Source organism: Bison bison, unplaced genomic scaffold, assembly GCF_000754665.1.
Source record: "Bison bison bison isolate TAMUID 2011002044 unplaced genomic scaffold, Bison_UMD1.0 scf7180017864239, whole genome shotgun sequence".
Taxonomy (NCBI): Eukaryota; Metazoa; Chordata; class Mammalia; order Artiodactyla; family Bovidae; genus Bison; species Bison bison.
The window spans coordinates 2,114,524-2,129,784 of NW_011494811.1; the positions used below are offsets into that span (position 1 = coordinate 2,114,524).

A 15,261-nucleotide genomic window follows, 5' to 3' on the forward strand; every position below is an offset into this window, starting at 1 on the left:
GATTTTGTGTAAAGCTAACTCTAAAAAAAACAGAAACAAAGAAAGAAAGTGAAAGTGAAGTCGCTCAGTGGTGTCCAACTCTTTGTGACCCCATGAACTGTAGTCTATCAGGCTCCTCTGCCCATGGGATTCTCCAGGCAAGAATACTGGAGTGGGTTGCCATTTCCTTCTCCAGGGAATCTTCCCAACCCAGGGATTGAACTGGGTCTTCCACATTGCAGGCAAACGCTTTACCATCTGAGCCACCAGGGAAGCTTTAAAACAACCACAAAAAACTGTTGAGTAAATTGGCAAATGAATGAATGACTAGGAGTGAGAACGGCCATTCCATAAAAAGGCTGCTGCTGCTGCTATTGCTAAGTCGCTTCAGTCGTGTCCAACTCTGTGCGACCCCATAGATGGCAGCCCACCAGGCTCCCCCGTCCTTGGGATTCTCCAGACAAGAACACTGGAGCGGGTTGCCATTTCCTTCTCCAACGCATGAAAGTGAAAAGCGAAAGTGAAATCACTCAGTCGTGTCCAACTCTTAGTGACCCCATGGACTGCAGCCTACCAGGGTCCTCCATCCATGGGATTTTCCAGGCAAGAGTACTGGAGTGGGGTGCCATTGCCTTCTCCATAAAAAGGCTACAGCACCAAATTCTGTAAAAGTCTTCAGAGCTCGATGTTCAAGGGCTTTGAGACCACCCTAGAAGTCACAGCACCAGCCCCCATCCTTGGTGTGTTTGTGTGGAGCCAAAGTCCTTCCTTCACACACCCAAGATCACCTCAGATGCTCAGCCCAGGTCAGCAGGCTGAACCCGCAAGCATGCTGCCTTTTGCTGGAGGCTGGACAACCCACTTCCCCAGCAAGCTCCACGGTGGGGAAGTCCATACTTGCAAAGCCTCCGCAGCTTCCTGCCAAGTTGAGTCGTCAGCCACCCCAGGCTCGGGAACAGTTCAAGTTACCCCAGACAGGCTGTTCAGGACATTCCTGTGTTATGAAATTTCCTTTTCTGGTGGCCCTGGGGCATCATGGGAAATCTGAGATGCCAAACAGCTGTTCCCCTCTGGGCGTGGGATGGGACAGTCCCCAAGCCGTGGTGCTCCCCTACCTCACAGGGCTTAGAGCAACAACCTGGGCCTGTCGTTGTGGGAATGTGCCATGTCTATCCAGGTACAGATTCATTTCTTGCCTCAGGAAGTTCTCTCTCTCCCCCAAACCTGGATGTCTTGGACCTCAAACTTGGACAGTTTCAACTTCTTTTAAAATTCAACTTCAGGAATAATGAACAACTATAGATCAAAATGCCATTTTCTTTCAACTGGCTTATTTTTTTAAAAAAAGATAATACCTCATGCTGGACTTCCCTGGTGGTCCAGTGGTTAAGAATCCACCTGCCAATACAAGGGACATGAGCTTGATCCCTCGTCTGGGAAGATCCAACATGCCTAGAGGCAACTAAACCCCTGTGCCACAATTACTGAGCCCACGAGCCTTAGGGCCCACACTCCGCAACAGAAACAAGGGAAGCCACTGCAATGAGAAGCCTGCACCCCACAACTGGAGAGCAGCCCCTGCTGGTGGCAACTAGAGAAAGTCCCTGTGCAGCAATGAAGATCCAGTGCAGCCAATACATTAAAAAACAAAAACCAAAATAACCCATGCTGGCTGGTGAGGTCGCTGGGACATGAACACTGCCAATGAGATTGTAATTTGGAGTAACTTTCTTGGTGGGCAATTTGAGCTGTCTCAAAAGCCTCTAACATGTGCTTCTTCTGATCTTGCAATTCCATTTCCGGCAGTTTATCCCAGAGAAGTAATTTAAAATACTATCAACCCATTGGCTATAAGAATTAAAAAAAAATTTTGACAACCTAAAAGTCCAGATTACCAATATGATAGGGTCTATGCAACCGTTAAAAATGGTGTCAATGAAATCTTATGATTAGAACATTGTCAGTAGAAGGTGGAATTATGGGTGATTTTAACTTTCTTTCTGAATTTTCTGAAATGATTGTGTGTTACTTTGGCATATTTAAAGGTATTTTAAGTAGTCTGAGAAAGCCCTGCCCTGGAGATTGTTACTTTTGTCCTTGTCTGGGAGTCTCGGCTTTCCAAACTGGGAAATGGGGCTTCAGTAGCAGGGTAGGAAATTTCTTTTCTCCCCTTCCATCTCCTTTCCAATCTAGGCCAATCACTTCAAAGACAGCCCTTCCCCCAGCAGTTCTGCAGGTTTTGTGGGCTGTTTCTTTTGTTCCTCTCATGTGTCATCAAGAGAAGGGCTGCCAACCTGTGGCTGACCCTGTTTGGACAAAACTCTTTTCCCCAGCATTTCTTACCTGATGGGATATGCTTCTCTCCCATATTCCAGAGAGAGAGATGACTTACCTCTCATTGAAACAAGCGGTCTTGTCTGTGTTTTTTTCTCGTGGAGGAACAACTCTTGCTGCTTGGTGAATTTATTTCTCATCGCATTTTGCATAGCTTAAATGCCTCCTCCCTCAACGCCATGAAGGGCACATCCCAATCCTCTGAGATGAGGGTACCGTATTGTCCTCATGACAGAATGCCATTTCCTTGCTCTGAAATTAAGAGTTCTTCCTCTATCTGAAGCTCACTGCTGAGAACAGACTCTGAAAGGCAGTAGGAAGGGGATGAGGGCCTTGAGAGGCAGGCAGAATCTGGTGGGGTGGAAGTGGGCCGGGAGGGGATCACTCCTTCAGGGCTATCTGGGTTCAAATTCAATTCTGGCTCCACCTTGGGCAAGTCGGTTCACCTCTTTAGGCCTCACTTCCATTCTATGTGATTCAGGGCTCTGAGTTGATACACATGGAACACTTAGAACCCTGCCTGGTGCAGAGTAAGTGCTTTTTTAAGGACCAGCCATTACCACCATCAGACTTCCCTGGTGGCTCAGATGGTAAAGAATCTTCCTGCAATGCAGGAGACCTGAGTTCCATCTCTGGGTTGGGAAGGTCCCCTGGAGAAGGGAATGGCAATCCACTCCAGTCTTCTTGCCTGGAGAATTCCATGGACTGAGGAGCCTAGCGGGCTACAGTCCATGGGGTCGCAAAGAGTTGGACACAACTGAGTGCCTTTCACTTCACTTCCACTATCACCATCACTTCAAAGCTGGACCACTCGTCTCTCCACCCCCTTGCAGTTATGGCAGTGTTGCCTGGGCAGACCCTACTGAAGACGGGTGTTCTGAGCTTGAGACTGGGTGTTGGGCACAGATACCCCTAGAATGCTTTTCCACATGACACTGTGTGTAAACACATCTTGACCATTTCCCAGGGGGACAAAACTAAGGGTGGCCTGAATTTTTACCCCGAAGTACCCGGTACATCTTTCTACTCATACCCTTACTACCTGTTGAGTACTGTTGACCTCTCCTACCTGGCAGTGACCTCTTTTCACCTCCTGCTCTTTCAGCTCTAGGTCTCCAGTACTTCCTCTCCCCCTCAGAGAATGGTGTTGCTGTTCACCTCGCTGCTCAAACTACCTTATTCCCCACAGAACCAACAACTTCTTACATGGTCTCTCTCTTATGTATGTTTTTATCCCCGTAAATTCATTCTTCTTAAGAGACAGAGATAGCTTCCGAAAACAAAGTGGAGCTAAGTCATTCTATTGATTAAAACCAGGAGGGCACTTCCTGTTGTCCTCAGGAAGAAGTGAAACGTCCCAGCATGGCTGGCAAGGGTTTCCGACCATTAGCCTCTGTCTGCCTCCTTCAGCGGTCCCTGAGCCCTCTGCCCTCAGCCCCCTGCAGCGGCCCTAGACCCCTTTTGGTTTCTCAAACTCCAAGTGCTTTTCTGTTGCCCACACAGACGCTGGGTCCTGCCCCTCAGTCTCACTGTTCTAGCTTCCCTCTTCTCAGTTACATGGCCTTTCATCCATAAGGTGTTCCTGACTGTCCCCTCAACATAACTTCTGTCACCACGGCCATCACTGGCTGCTGCTCTGTCTTCCTTCCTGACAGGAATTCCACGCAGGCCCCCAACTCACCATGTGGCTCACTGCTGAACCGCAGCCTGAGCACAGTGGTTGGCACGCTGAGGGGACTGACGTGCTTTCACTGGTGTTTGTGGTCCCTCCTCCTTGTTCCACACACCACCTCCCTGTCCCGTCTCCTCTTATCAGGCATCTCTTCCCCTCAGAGCTGGTGTTTTCATGCCCTTCATGAGTTCCTGCCCCTGGGAGGGTTTCTGCAAAAACTTTCTGGAAGGATCACATCTCTCACAACTGCCTTCAAAAGAACTTTTTTTTTTATTATTATTATTTAGAAATGCAGTTATATACAGAGAACAATTAAAATTAAATTAAACTTTGTACAAATATTAAAATACTATCTTCACACCCACTGCAATGTACAGGATACCAAAAAATATATATATAAAATAAAATAAAGCAAACCCAAACTGATTGGGTGACATCCTGCACAGTCAATGATGCGCGTGTCATGTGAAACTGTTGCTGAGGTTCCATAGTGGCGTGATGAGCCGCCAGGCCACCCTCAACCCTCTCTTCTCCCTGCATGATGGTCCAAGTGCTTTGCCCAGGCACATCCCCCAGCTCCTAGCACAGGGCTCAACCTTGGGGTTCTTGTTCAAAATTCTACTAGATTTTCAACTGGCGGTTAAGAGGAGTTGCTTCCCAGGAAAGCTGAGCCTGCCCTTCACTCTCTGGGGAACTGGCTACTCTACCACTCGGTCTACAAACCTGCCACACAAAATCCTCTCCGAGCCCCTCACCGGACTCCAGTAACAACAGGCCTTGTGCTGAAGGCCAGGAGCCCCGGCAGGCTTCAGGGAAGCTCCTGGACTCTGTCCTCAGCAAGCACATCTGGAATGAAGCTGTCAAGCCTGTGTCCTTTCCCTTCTGGGCCCTATATTTTCAAGGAGAGGGGGGGAAATAACAAACAGGCAAGGATCTAGAAATGTCTGCAGCATTTTTCATTCTCTATGTAGCGATGCTCCCTGGGAATGGAAGTGACAGTTATATGGGAAGCAGTGGTTTGAGCTCCACAGGGGTGGGGAGGGGAAAGGTCAAGTGCTAGGGCTCCTGTGCCACCACTGACTTAGCAGGAAAAGTATACCTTTGTCTGGCCATCAGCTTCTCCATGAAGCTTCGCGTCTGGCAGGAAGAATGGGGATGAGACAGGAGTTAAGTTCTGTTTGCAAATGGAGTGTTGGGAGGATGTACGTTGAAATGCCTTATAAAACCAGAAGAACTCACAAAGTGGCCAGGACTTGGCCCATTTCACAGTTCACACCCAGTGAAATGGGAACACAGCACACAAAATTCAAAAATGGCAGAAGATAGAGCCTACCTGCTGAACTAAGGCATTGGAAATGTTAGAAAATTTAAGTGATTTTTCACCATATACTGGCCCTTGAAAGTCACTGGAATGTGACTGCAAGTTGCCAAGATATAAAACCTACATTGAGTCAGCCCATGTACGCAAATAAAAAGAAAAAAACGCTTCTTAAAAGTCCTTTGGTGCCAACTGTTCTCCTGTACAAGTCCTCTGCTGGGTTCCCCTAGAGGTGAGCGCAGGGAAGCCACACCAGGGCAGCTTTCCCCACTGCTCCAGGCCCCTCTGGTGGCCCCCAACACCACCTTGTCTCTCAGCCAGCCCCCACCCCAAGGCCACCGTGGAGGCCCTGATCCTTCACATCTGAAACAAGGGCCAGAAGCTCTAGAAACAGCAGTTCATGGCTGATTTGGGAGACGAGAATTAATTGCGGGAAGCCATCACGGCGGGTAAGCAGGGAGGTGAGGCTGGCCCGGTACCCACATGCCAGGGGCCTCCAGGAGTCAGGCTTCATCAAAGCCAGGGACAGGGGAGCAGGGGAGGGGAGCCTCCCAACTTTTCTCTCCTCCCTCCCAGGTGGCAAGTCTGGGCTTGTGATCCCCCCAGGGTGGGCGGGCAAGGTGAAAGAAGGGTTCAGAAGGCAGGCTTTTTCATTTTTTTCAAGCGGCAGGCAGATCATCTCTGTGGCTGGATAAACCGCAAACAAAAAGTGCAATCTCATGGGGAAAACCCCCAGAGTATTTATATAAAAAAAGGGTAAGAGCCCCGTTTAAAAAAATATTCTAGACGCGAGTTCAGGTGCTGGAAGATGGGGAAACGAAAGCTGCGGGCTCAGCAGTGAGACTCTGCAGGCACCCCCAGCCCATCCCCCTACCGGGCCTTGCTCCCTTCCGGAGGAAGACAAGGGTACCACGGGCGGAGCAGAACCTGTGCGGGCTGAAGTGACTGGGGTCGTGGGGACCCTGCCCTCCAGATGGGCCCCGGGCCAGCCACAGCTGGCAGGCGCATCTCTGGACACGGCCTCTTTGGAGGCCAAGGGCAGGCCTACTCCGTTCTGCACTTTCCCTTAGGCACCTCCTCCTTGCGGGCCAGGGCTGTGGGCACCAGGTGGGAAGGAGAGAGAGAGAAACGCTCGGCAGGCATTGCCCTTACCTGAGAGGAAGGAAGACTACAGGGGTGAGAGGCCAGGATAAGCGGGAATAAAGTGCGAGTGTTGAGCAAGGGGGTGGGAGGCTGAGAGAAGGCCACCGGAGCTACCCTGGTAGGTCAGGAACTGAAAACGCCCCAGGCTTGAGTATTTTCAGGCTCAGCGGGGAGCAGAGGGGCAGCGCTTCAGGAACAAAAGCAACAACAAGCACTCCCTAATGCCACATCTCATGAAGAGGCAGCAGCCCGCCGAGGGAGCAGCCCCAGCGAGGGCCCTGGCCACTCCTTCCACACCAGGGCCCTGGAGCCAGGCTGCTCCCAAACCGTCCCCACCAGCAAGCGCACGCAGCGGGTGGGGGTGTGTGCTGATGTCTCCAGGGGTGTCGTCTGTCAGCTGTGACGAGTGGAAGGCAGCAGGGGAGGGCGGGAGGAGGAGGAGAAGCAGCAGCGAGCAAGCGGCAGCATGCTTCCCGGGCACAGTTACTAAGGCACGTGACTGCGGTGACGAGGACCCTCAGGACCGGGCCGGAGCTGCCTGCAGCCGTCTGGGGGCTCGGTCAGTGCCCCGCAAGCCCCCTTCCATCACCACGAACCCAGGACGAGGCCACTGGCCCCCAACTGCCAGTGACCAGTGGGGCATCCCACGGCATCTCAGAACTCTCACGTCCCATGGGGGACGCCGCTGGCCCTGGCCAGCAAGGAAGCCAGGGCCACATGGCGTCACACCCAGGAGGCAGCAGGAACCTTCCCCTTAGGCTCCAGGGAAAGAGAAAAAAAAAACAAGGCCAGGAAGGCCAGATGCTGGAAGCAGGAAGTGAGGACTTGCATATTAGGAAGACAAATCATTAACAGCCACCTTCCTTCCCTCCCTTGGGATCTTCTGGACGCTTCTCAGAAACTCACCAGGGCCAGGAGCCGCCACCTCTGAGCTAGACAGCTGGAGTGAGGATGGCTGCGGGGTGACTTTTCACAGCCTCCGTCCTCAGTCGAGGCAGCGCACCACTGCTGTCAGCCAATGGCAGGCCCAGGGCCCCACACTCTGGCCCCACCTGAAGCCACTTTGGGATCTGCTCCTGCTAAGGGCAGTGGTGCCAGTCTCCAAAGCAAATGGGCCAGACCCAGGCCTGGCCCCCCTGGGGGAGCAGCAGCGCAGCCGTGAAGGCTTGTAGGACAGCAACCAGCCCGCGTGACAGGGAGACCGGACCGGGGGGAGGAAGGCACAAGTAAACACGGCGCGCTCGGGCCACGGGAGCCGGGGGGCTGCCACCCAGGAGCTGGCTGCAGGGGACTGGAGGGCTCCGGGGAGGGAAGGGGTCAACCCACACGTTCAGATAACGTCCCCGACACAGGTGGAAAAGCTGGGGCGCACAGGGAGCCAGCTCCTCCAGCCGTCCAGCAGGCAGATGGCGAGATTCTTCCTGGAGTTTCCAGCGAAGTGGGCCTGTGGGCCCTCAGAGGTGCGGAGATACAGACACACAGGTGGGCAGCTCAAGTCTCCGGGCAGGGCGGCTGGAGGACGTGGTGCTCAAACCCACAGGGAGAGGAGGAAGGGCAGAGAGGAGAGAAGCCCGTGGCAGCCCTCATGCTTCTTTCAACAGTGGGATATCTGCGGGCGGAGGAAGACAGAAAGCAGAGTGGTTACCCGTGTGGGTGACGGCAGCGCAGCTCACCCCACTGCGGGGGCCCCTCGCACACTCCTAGCTAGTCTAAACCCCTCGCCCCTTCTCCAGGCCTTCCTGCTCATCTCTCCGTCTGTCTGTGTGAGAAAACCTGAACAGCCAGTCCAGTATTCAAACCCTTTCTGGCCCTGCCACCCTGCACCCTCCTCTGCTTGGATGCTGATGGTTTAGTTGCTTCTCTTTCTACCCTTATTCTCATCTTATGAGGCTACTGAGCCCTGGTAAGTCTCACCTCCTTCTTAAAGCCATCCTTCAGCTGTGTGATTCTGAGTAAATCAATCCCCTTCTCTGGGTCTCAAGTCATCTCACACGTCACCTGGGCTAGACTGATATCTGAAGGGCCTGGCTTCCTGCACAACTGTCTGCCCCAGATAACTTGGGCTTAACCTGCAACCAACTCAATAACCTCTGTGTCTGGTTTTGCACACCCCTCATTCTGACATACCTAATTCAACTGACATGAATTTGAGCAAACTCTGGGAGATATGGAAGACAGAGGACTCTGGCGTGCTGTAGTCCATGGGGTGGCAAAGTGTCGGACACGACAGCAACCGAACAACAATATTCTGACATGGACCCTACCATTTGGTTCCATTTTTTTCTCTAACTCTCAGGTATATGCTCCATCTTCCCAACTGACTGACAGTCCATGCATGCAGACAGCATGTTTTGTGGTTCTTTCCATCGCACCTGAAACCTAATCCAACACCAGGCACAAGATGGGCTCTGTCTGAATAATGCTTGTTCAACACGTGGAACAAAGCCAGGGACAAGGAGAAGGGAGAAGAGCTGGCACCCCTGGGCTCTTTATGAAGGACAGGGGCTGAGGTCTACGTCAGTACACGCAGACACACAGCATGTACAGCTGGCTGCCCTGGGGCCACTGGCTTCCAACTTTAAATCTGGCCCAAGGATTTAATGGCCCCTTCCTAGCTCTACATCCCACCAAGATAATAGGAGGCATACTGGTGATACTCAGGAAACCCGAAACCTGATCTGCACTTAAAAATTTCGAACTTCTTGGCTTTCAGATATTCTAAACCTTAGACACTAACTGTGGCCAGGACTCGCAGGAAGGGGAGAGCTCTAAAGCACTTTTGGCAGAGGGGTCGGGGGGCAGTGGCGGGGGGGGAACGGGATTGGTAAGCATGGAAGTCCTGACTTTCTAAAGGGAAACATCTAGGTTTATTCTGCATCCTGAACCACAGTGGGATTTCATGTAAAGATGGTTTTTAAAGTGACAAGAGTCAATCCCAGTGTTTGATGCTCCAGGCTCCAGTAAAGGCAGAGGTGTCAGGAGGGACCAATTTCATCCTCTGACGGCTTTACCACAAAGGCCCCGGAGTTACCTGGGAGGCAATATGGCACCATGGATTATGATACAGGCTTGGGAGCAGATCCATCTGGCTTCAAATCCCAATTCAGCCATTTACCAAGACTTACCCTCTTGGAGCCTCAGCTTCCCTATCTGTAAATTGGTGTTGGTTACAACACCTACTTCTCAGGATCACCGTGAGGTCTGACCTGAGGTAGTGCAAGAAAACCAAACAGCACAGGAGCTGACATGCTCCTGGTTAGAATGAAGCAGCAGAATGCTCTGGCAGAGATACAGGCTCCAGTTTTTCTAAGACCCCACACCTCCTTGTCATTCCTGTCCTTTCAGGAACATAAGAATTATAACAAGAGGACAGGCCCCACTTCCACCTCCAACTGGCTGTCTGCCCTTTGATTTAGTATTTCCCTGAGGCCATGAATAGTTTCAGAGACTCCAAACCTATTAAGACTCACAGACAATAGCAAAAAGTCTCCCAATACAGAGCCCAAAGGCCCACCTAGGGTAAAATCCTATTTTGTACGATAATCCCCTAGGTACTATCCTTTGCCCCAGGCACACCAATGATTAGAAAGGCTCACTGCCCTTCCTCACTCCCAGCAAGGGCCCTGGGCACCGGCACAGACCACCTACCATCTGTGTAGTCCTCTGACGCGAGGCTCTGTATGTCACTGTTCTCTGAATCCGGGGCTTCTTTGTGTGCCGCTCGGCTGTTCCCTGAACCGGCCACCCAGGAAGAGGTGGTTGCCTGGTGCACCATCACAGTCTCTGAGCCCCGAGAGCCCCAGGCTTCACACAGTCCAGACTGGCCCGGGGCCTCTTCCTCGCTGCCTGCAGAAGAACAGGCCCCCTGGTCCTGCGGGTGCGGCTCCCTCATCCCGCTCCTCCCGCTGGGCCCAGACCCTTCTGACAGCACAATCTGCACTCTGGGGTCTGCTGGCGGCACACAGTGACCGGAACTGCCGTATACAGCCTCCTCATACGACGGGAGCGCAACCTGGACTCCGTCCACCATGATGGAGACCTGGTCCCCGGACACTCCCTGGTCACGCCTGCGTCCGGAGAAGGAAAGGACAAAGGAAGAATCAGAACATGCACACAAGTAGGCATCACAGTACCAACAATACCAACCGTTTCTGAGGGCTTACTATGTACCAGGCACGGCACTAGGGCTTTATACACTCACCCCACTGCATCCTCACCTGAGTCCCTCACCAAGAACGTGGATGAGGCTCCGAGGAGCTAAGCAACCTGCCCAGGCACACAGCTGGTAAGGGAGGAAACTAGGATGTGCACCCATTCCACCTGCTTCCAGAGACTATGTTACTAGCCTCTGGGTATACAGGCACCTGGCCCTCTGGTCCTGTGCAAAAACCAGGAAGCTCGAGACTCAGAAATAAAGCCACGGGCTCAGCACAGCTAAGCCAGGAAAGTGGAAGAGCGGTGGCTGCGTGTACTTGTGAACACACCTGCCTGTACATTTCCAGCGGGCACACGGTGTGGCACGTACACTCGTTGTTTAGTTGCTAAGTCGTCCCTGACCCTTTTGCGACCCTGTGGACTGGAGCCCACCAGTCTCCTCTGTCCACGGGATTTCCCAGGCAAGAACACTGGACTGGGTTGCCATTTCCCCTCCAGGATCTCCTCAACCCAGGAATTAAATCTGCGTCTCCTGCATTGGCAGGTGGATTCTTCACTGCTGAGCCACCAGGGAAGCAAATTACATCTCCATAAAGGTCCTTTTAAAAAGAGGAGAAGGAAAAGAAACACCGTGATCTTGAAATGGGACACTGGACTCGAAAACTGAAGGAAGAATTCTGTTCTTTTGACTCAAGTCACTTTACTTGCCTTTTATTTTTTTAATTTTGTAAACTTAAAAAAACCCTGTGGATTTTTTTAATATAACCACTGACACAGCAGAAATAAAACACAGAAAAATGTATACCTGATTTATTCCAAAGGTAATGCTAGTGTATGGGCTTCCCTACTGGCTCAGCAGTAAAGAATCTGTTTGCAGTGTAGAAGATGCAGAGAAGCAGATTCGATCCCTAGGTCAGGAAGATCCCCTGGAGAGGGAAATGGTAAATCACTCCAATAATCTTGCCTGGAAAATCCCACGGACAGAGGAGCCTGGTGGTCCAGGAGGTCGCAAAGAGTCAGTCATGACTGAGCGACTAAACAATAATGCCAGTGTATAACCATGACCATTCCTATCACCTCACCACCAAAAGTAACCACTATCCTAACTTACATTAAAATCATTCCTTTGACTTTTATTTTAGTAACGTTAATGCCTAAGCATGAATTCTTCAACATTGTTTAGTTTTGAGGTTTTGTGACCTTTTATGAATGAGATAGAGATAATAAATGTGTGTGTCTGTGTGAGAATAGGCGTGTGTGGTTTTGTATTTTACTCGACATTATGTTTGGGAGATTCAGCCGTGCAAATACCTTTTTTCTGGATCACTTTTATACACAGGCTCCCACCCCAAACCAAATAAATCTGGGGATGGAGGCCCAGGTGCTGGCGCCTGTGTTTAGTTCCCCACTGGAGCCTCTCTGTGCATCCAGGAGTGGGGACCAGGGAGACAGGGCAGCGGCCTGCAAACACGAGCCTGCCCCAGAACCGCTTGGACTGCTGACGAAAGGCAGAGCCTCTCATTCTGTCAGTCTGGGTGGGGCCTGCAAATCTGCATTCCTAACAGGTTCCCAGGTGATGCTGCTGCTGCCGGGACCACATGTGAGAACCACTGACATAGCAGAAATAAAACGGCACTGGAGTGGGAGACTGGGGTTTAAGTCTCAGCTCTGTAGTCACCTAGAGCAGTGGCACCCAACCTTTTTGGCACCAGAAACTGATGTTGTGGAAGATAATTTTCCACAGACAGAGGTGTGTCAGGGGGTGGTTTGGGGAAGATTCAAGTGCATCACTTTTACTGTGCACCTTATCTCTAATCTAACACTGCCACTGACCTAACAGGAGCTATTGGTCTGTGGCCCAGAGGTGGGGACTGGGGGGGGGCTCCCCTGACCTAGAGGGATGACCCTCTCTGACTTTTACCTCTCTGAGCCTCAATTTCCTAATCTGCAATGATCCTGTGAGGATTACGATGATGGATGTGAAGCAAAAGCACACTGCCTGGTACACCTGGAAGTTTAACACACGCAGGGCCCTCCCCTTTCCCTGGGCACACATGGACCAGCAGAGGCCAGCAAGCCCACCAGCACCCCTCTGCCAGTCCAGGGCCAGCCCCCAACAGTGACGCCTGCTGCCACCGCCACTGGGCTCACCGGCTGTGATGGAAAGACTTCAGCTTTGGCTGCAGCAGCACAAACAGCACCACGAGGAGGAGAATGAGCGCCACGGAGCTGGCAGTGGAAGCCACGATGGACAGCGTGGGGACCCCGAGCGAAGTGTGGATATCTTTGTCTATGGAAACAAGCCATCATCACCAGTGTTTTGTACCCAGACACATGGAACGCGAGCCTCATGGCTGACCTTCAAAGGCCCCCTGCATGGTGCCCCAGTGAGACGTGCTAGGTATGGCCAGGGTCGCTTTTGGAGCAACAGTGCAGAGCCAAATGGCTTTTATGTCAAGGAAAACGGACATTTCCCTATTCTGTTCCTGAAACTAAAATTCCCTTCACCTTGGACTGCTGAGGACCATCTAACACCTAAATTCACTTAACCCTAGAGATCTTACCTTTATAAACCCAAGCTGATCCAGTCCTCAACAGCAGGTTCAAAGACATGAACCATTCAAAAGCACACATCTTTCCACCATCTAAAGTTCCGCCCATGTGGCAGCAAACTTTATAAAAACAGGGCTGTAATAACCCTCTGTTCTAAGGTCCTGCATCTTTAGCTGTATATCTAAGGCCGGTCCCCACCCTTCTCCAGAGTGTCACAGTCCTGAAACTGGAGTGAAAAGCCCAGAGATGGCTGCATGTCACACACTTTCCTCAGGAGGCTGGACCTCATGTCATGTACGACAGGAGGAGGCTGAGGGTGAGCGTGCTCCTGTCCAGCTGGACTGCAGCTCCGTAACAAAACAGCGCCCTTCCATTCAGGGGAAAAAAATATACCACAGACACTACAGAAGGTGCCCGCATTGTGCCCCTGTGTTAGCAGAACACAGCCAGAGGTCACCAGCCCTGGGCTAGAGCATCAAGGGACTTTGCATCGCACAGCAGACGCCTCAGTGGCTCAGCTGAAACGCCGCGGGACACGCATCAGCAATCCAAATGTCTAACCGAGACGTGAACCCCAGAGGAGGGGAGGCTGCAGGGTGCCAGAGGGACCACACTGCCCCCCACAGCACAGGGCCCTCTGGAGTGAGTGCGTGCCACTGCCTGGGAGCCCGAAGGGAAGCAGGAGCCCAGCAGCAAGTACCCCACTCTCGCTTGCCAAACTGACCCTCGTTGAGACGGCAGCTGATCTCCATGGCTGGTTTCCACTCGCCATTCTTACACGTCAGGTATTTGTAGTCACCCTTCAACATGTAGCCTTCGGCACACAGGTACTCAATGACGCTGCCGGAGTTCAGGGGGTCTCTGCAGGGCCGGGGGTGGCAGATGTAGCCACCATTCTCTGGCTCCGGTGGCAGGGAACACACTGCAGAGATGGAGAGAGAGGAGGTACCTTGATGAGGTTTTCCAGCGGGAGTGCCGTTGGCAACACAGAGAGGGGCAGTGCTGAAGGCCTCGGTAGGAAACACCTCAGGAGCAGAGCGCCAGACCCTTGGAAAGGCTGCTGCCGGAACACTGGAAGATCAGGTTGCCAAAGACAGAAGGAGGCGCCCTGGCAACAGGGGAAGCCGGGCTGCCAACACCACGCCCCCACCCCTTCCCTCCCCCTCCCTACTGCCTGCAGAGAACCGCATCCTTCACTCAACAGTAGTCTGACCAAGCTAGATTCACAGAGACCTAGTGTGTAATACAGTTTTAATAAAACCTACTGGAACACAATGAAACCAAGTGACAGGTGGTAAAACACCAGTAACCTGCACGGGGGAAATGTTAGCTTTGTTTCCAGATCAGGATCAGAAAGGACTCCTCTGTGTGATAAAATGTGCCTTCTTGGCTTCTGATGCGTTTCCTGGGAGGCTTCCCAAGCCCCCGGCACCATGCATTCCCTGAACTGCGTGGTCACTGGCATCACTCAACTCCATCCTACAGTGAAGAATGTATTTTTCATTGAGGTAGGTCTGCTCAGTTTTAAAATCTCTGTGGAGTAGTCATCATGCCTCCCCTTTGACGATGAGGACACTGGTCCACAAAAGTTAAATGACTTTGAGCCAAGTGTAAGGCAGAGAGAGTCAAGGGCAGACCGGGGAACAGAGCTGGGTCTCCTGATTCAAAACCTGCTCTTCCCACCAGCAGACACTGCTTCCACTCCAGGAGTGAGCGGGCCTTTAAGAACTGTGTATGTCAAGGTTACCTCCCTCTGAACAAGGAAAATGGCAAACTGTACTAAGTGCTGGGAGAACTGGGATGGAGACAAGCTGCGGTAACAAGCTCCCTGGAGCGGCCCAGGGAGAAGGCGGCCTCCAATTCCAAGGCCTGGGGAGGACGTGAAGCATCTGGATGGACACTGCAGAACCCAAGTCCCCAGGCAATAGATCAAGGGGTGTGCCTCGCAAAAACAGGAAGGGGACAACAGGTTCCCTCAGGGATCACTGTTTGGAAGAAGATATGCTGGCAGATGGCCAGGCACCCACAAACTTCAGCTTACCCCAAGCCTTACTAATGCAGGAAAGATGAAAGTCTCCAAAGGACTTTAGATTTTGCTGACAGATAC

General features: G+C 52.1%; 1 protein-coding gene across 6 annotated transcripts in view; it reads right to left on the reverse strand.

The window, feature by feature from the left end:
- Positions 1-4,232: 4,232 nt before the first annotated feature.
- The window catches only part of SUSD6 (sushi domain containing 6), a 94,638-nt gene continuing 83,609 nt past the window's right edge, over positions 4,233-15,261 (reverse strand). For all 6 annotated transcript variants that reach the window (XM_010846689.1, XM_010846688.1, XM_010846691.1 and 3 more), the window contains 4 exons: positions 13,879-14,076; positions 12,753-12,891; positions 10,095-10,513; positions 4,233-8,055 (listed from right to left, as the gene is read on the reverse strand). In XM_010846689.1, the coding sequence (XP_010844991.1) occupies positions 8,030-8,055; positions 10,095-10,513; positions 12,753-12,891; positions 13,879-14,076 (782 nt within the window). In that variant the 3' untranslated portion in view covers positions 4,233-8,029. The remainder of the gene's footprint in view (positions 8,056-10,094; positions 10,514-12,752; positions 12,892-13,878; positions 14,077-15,261) is intronic.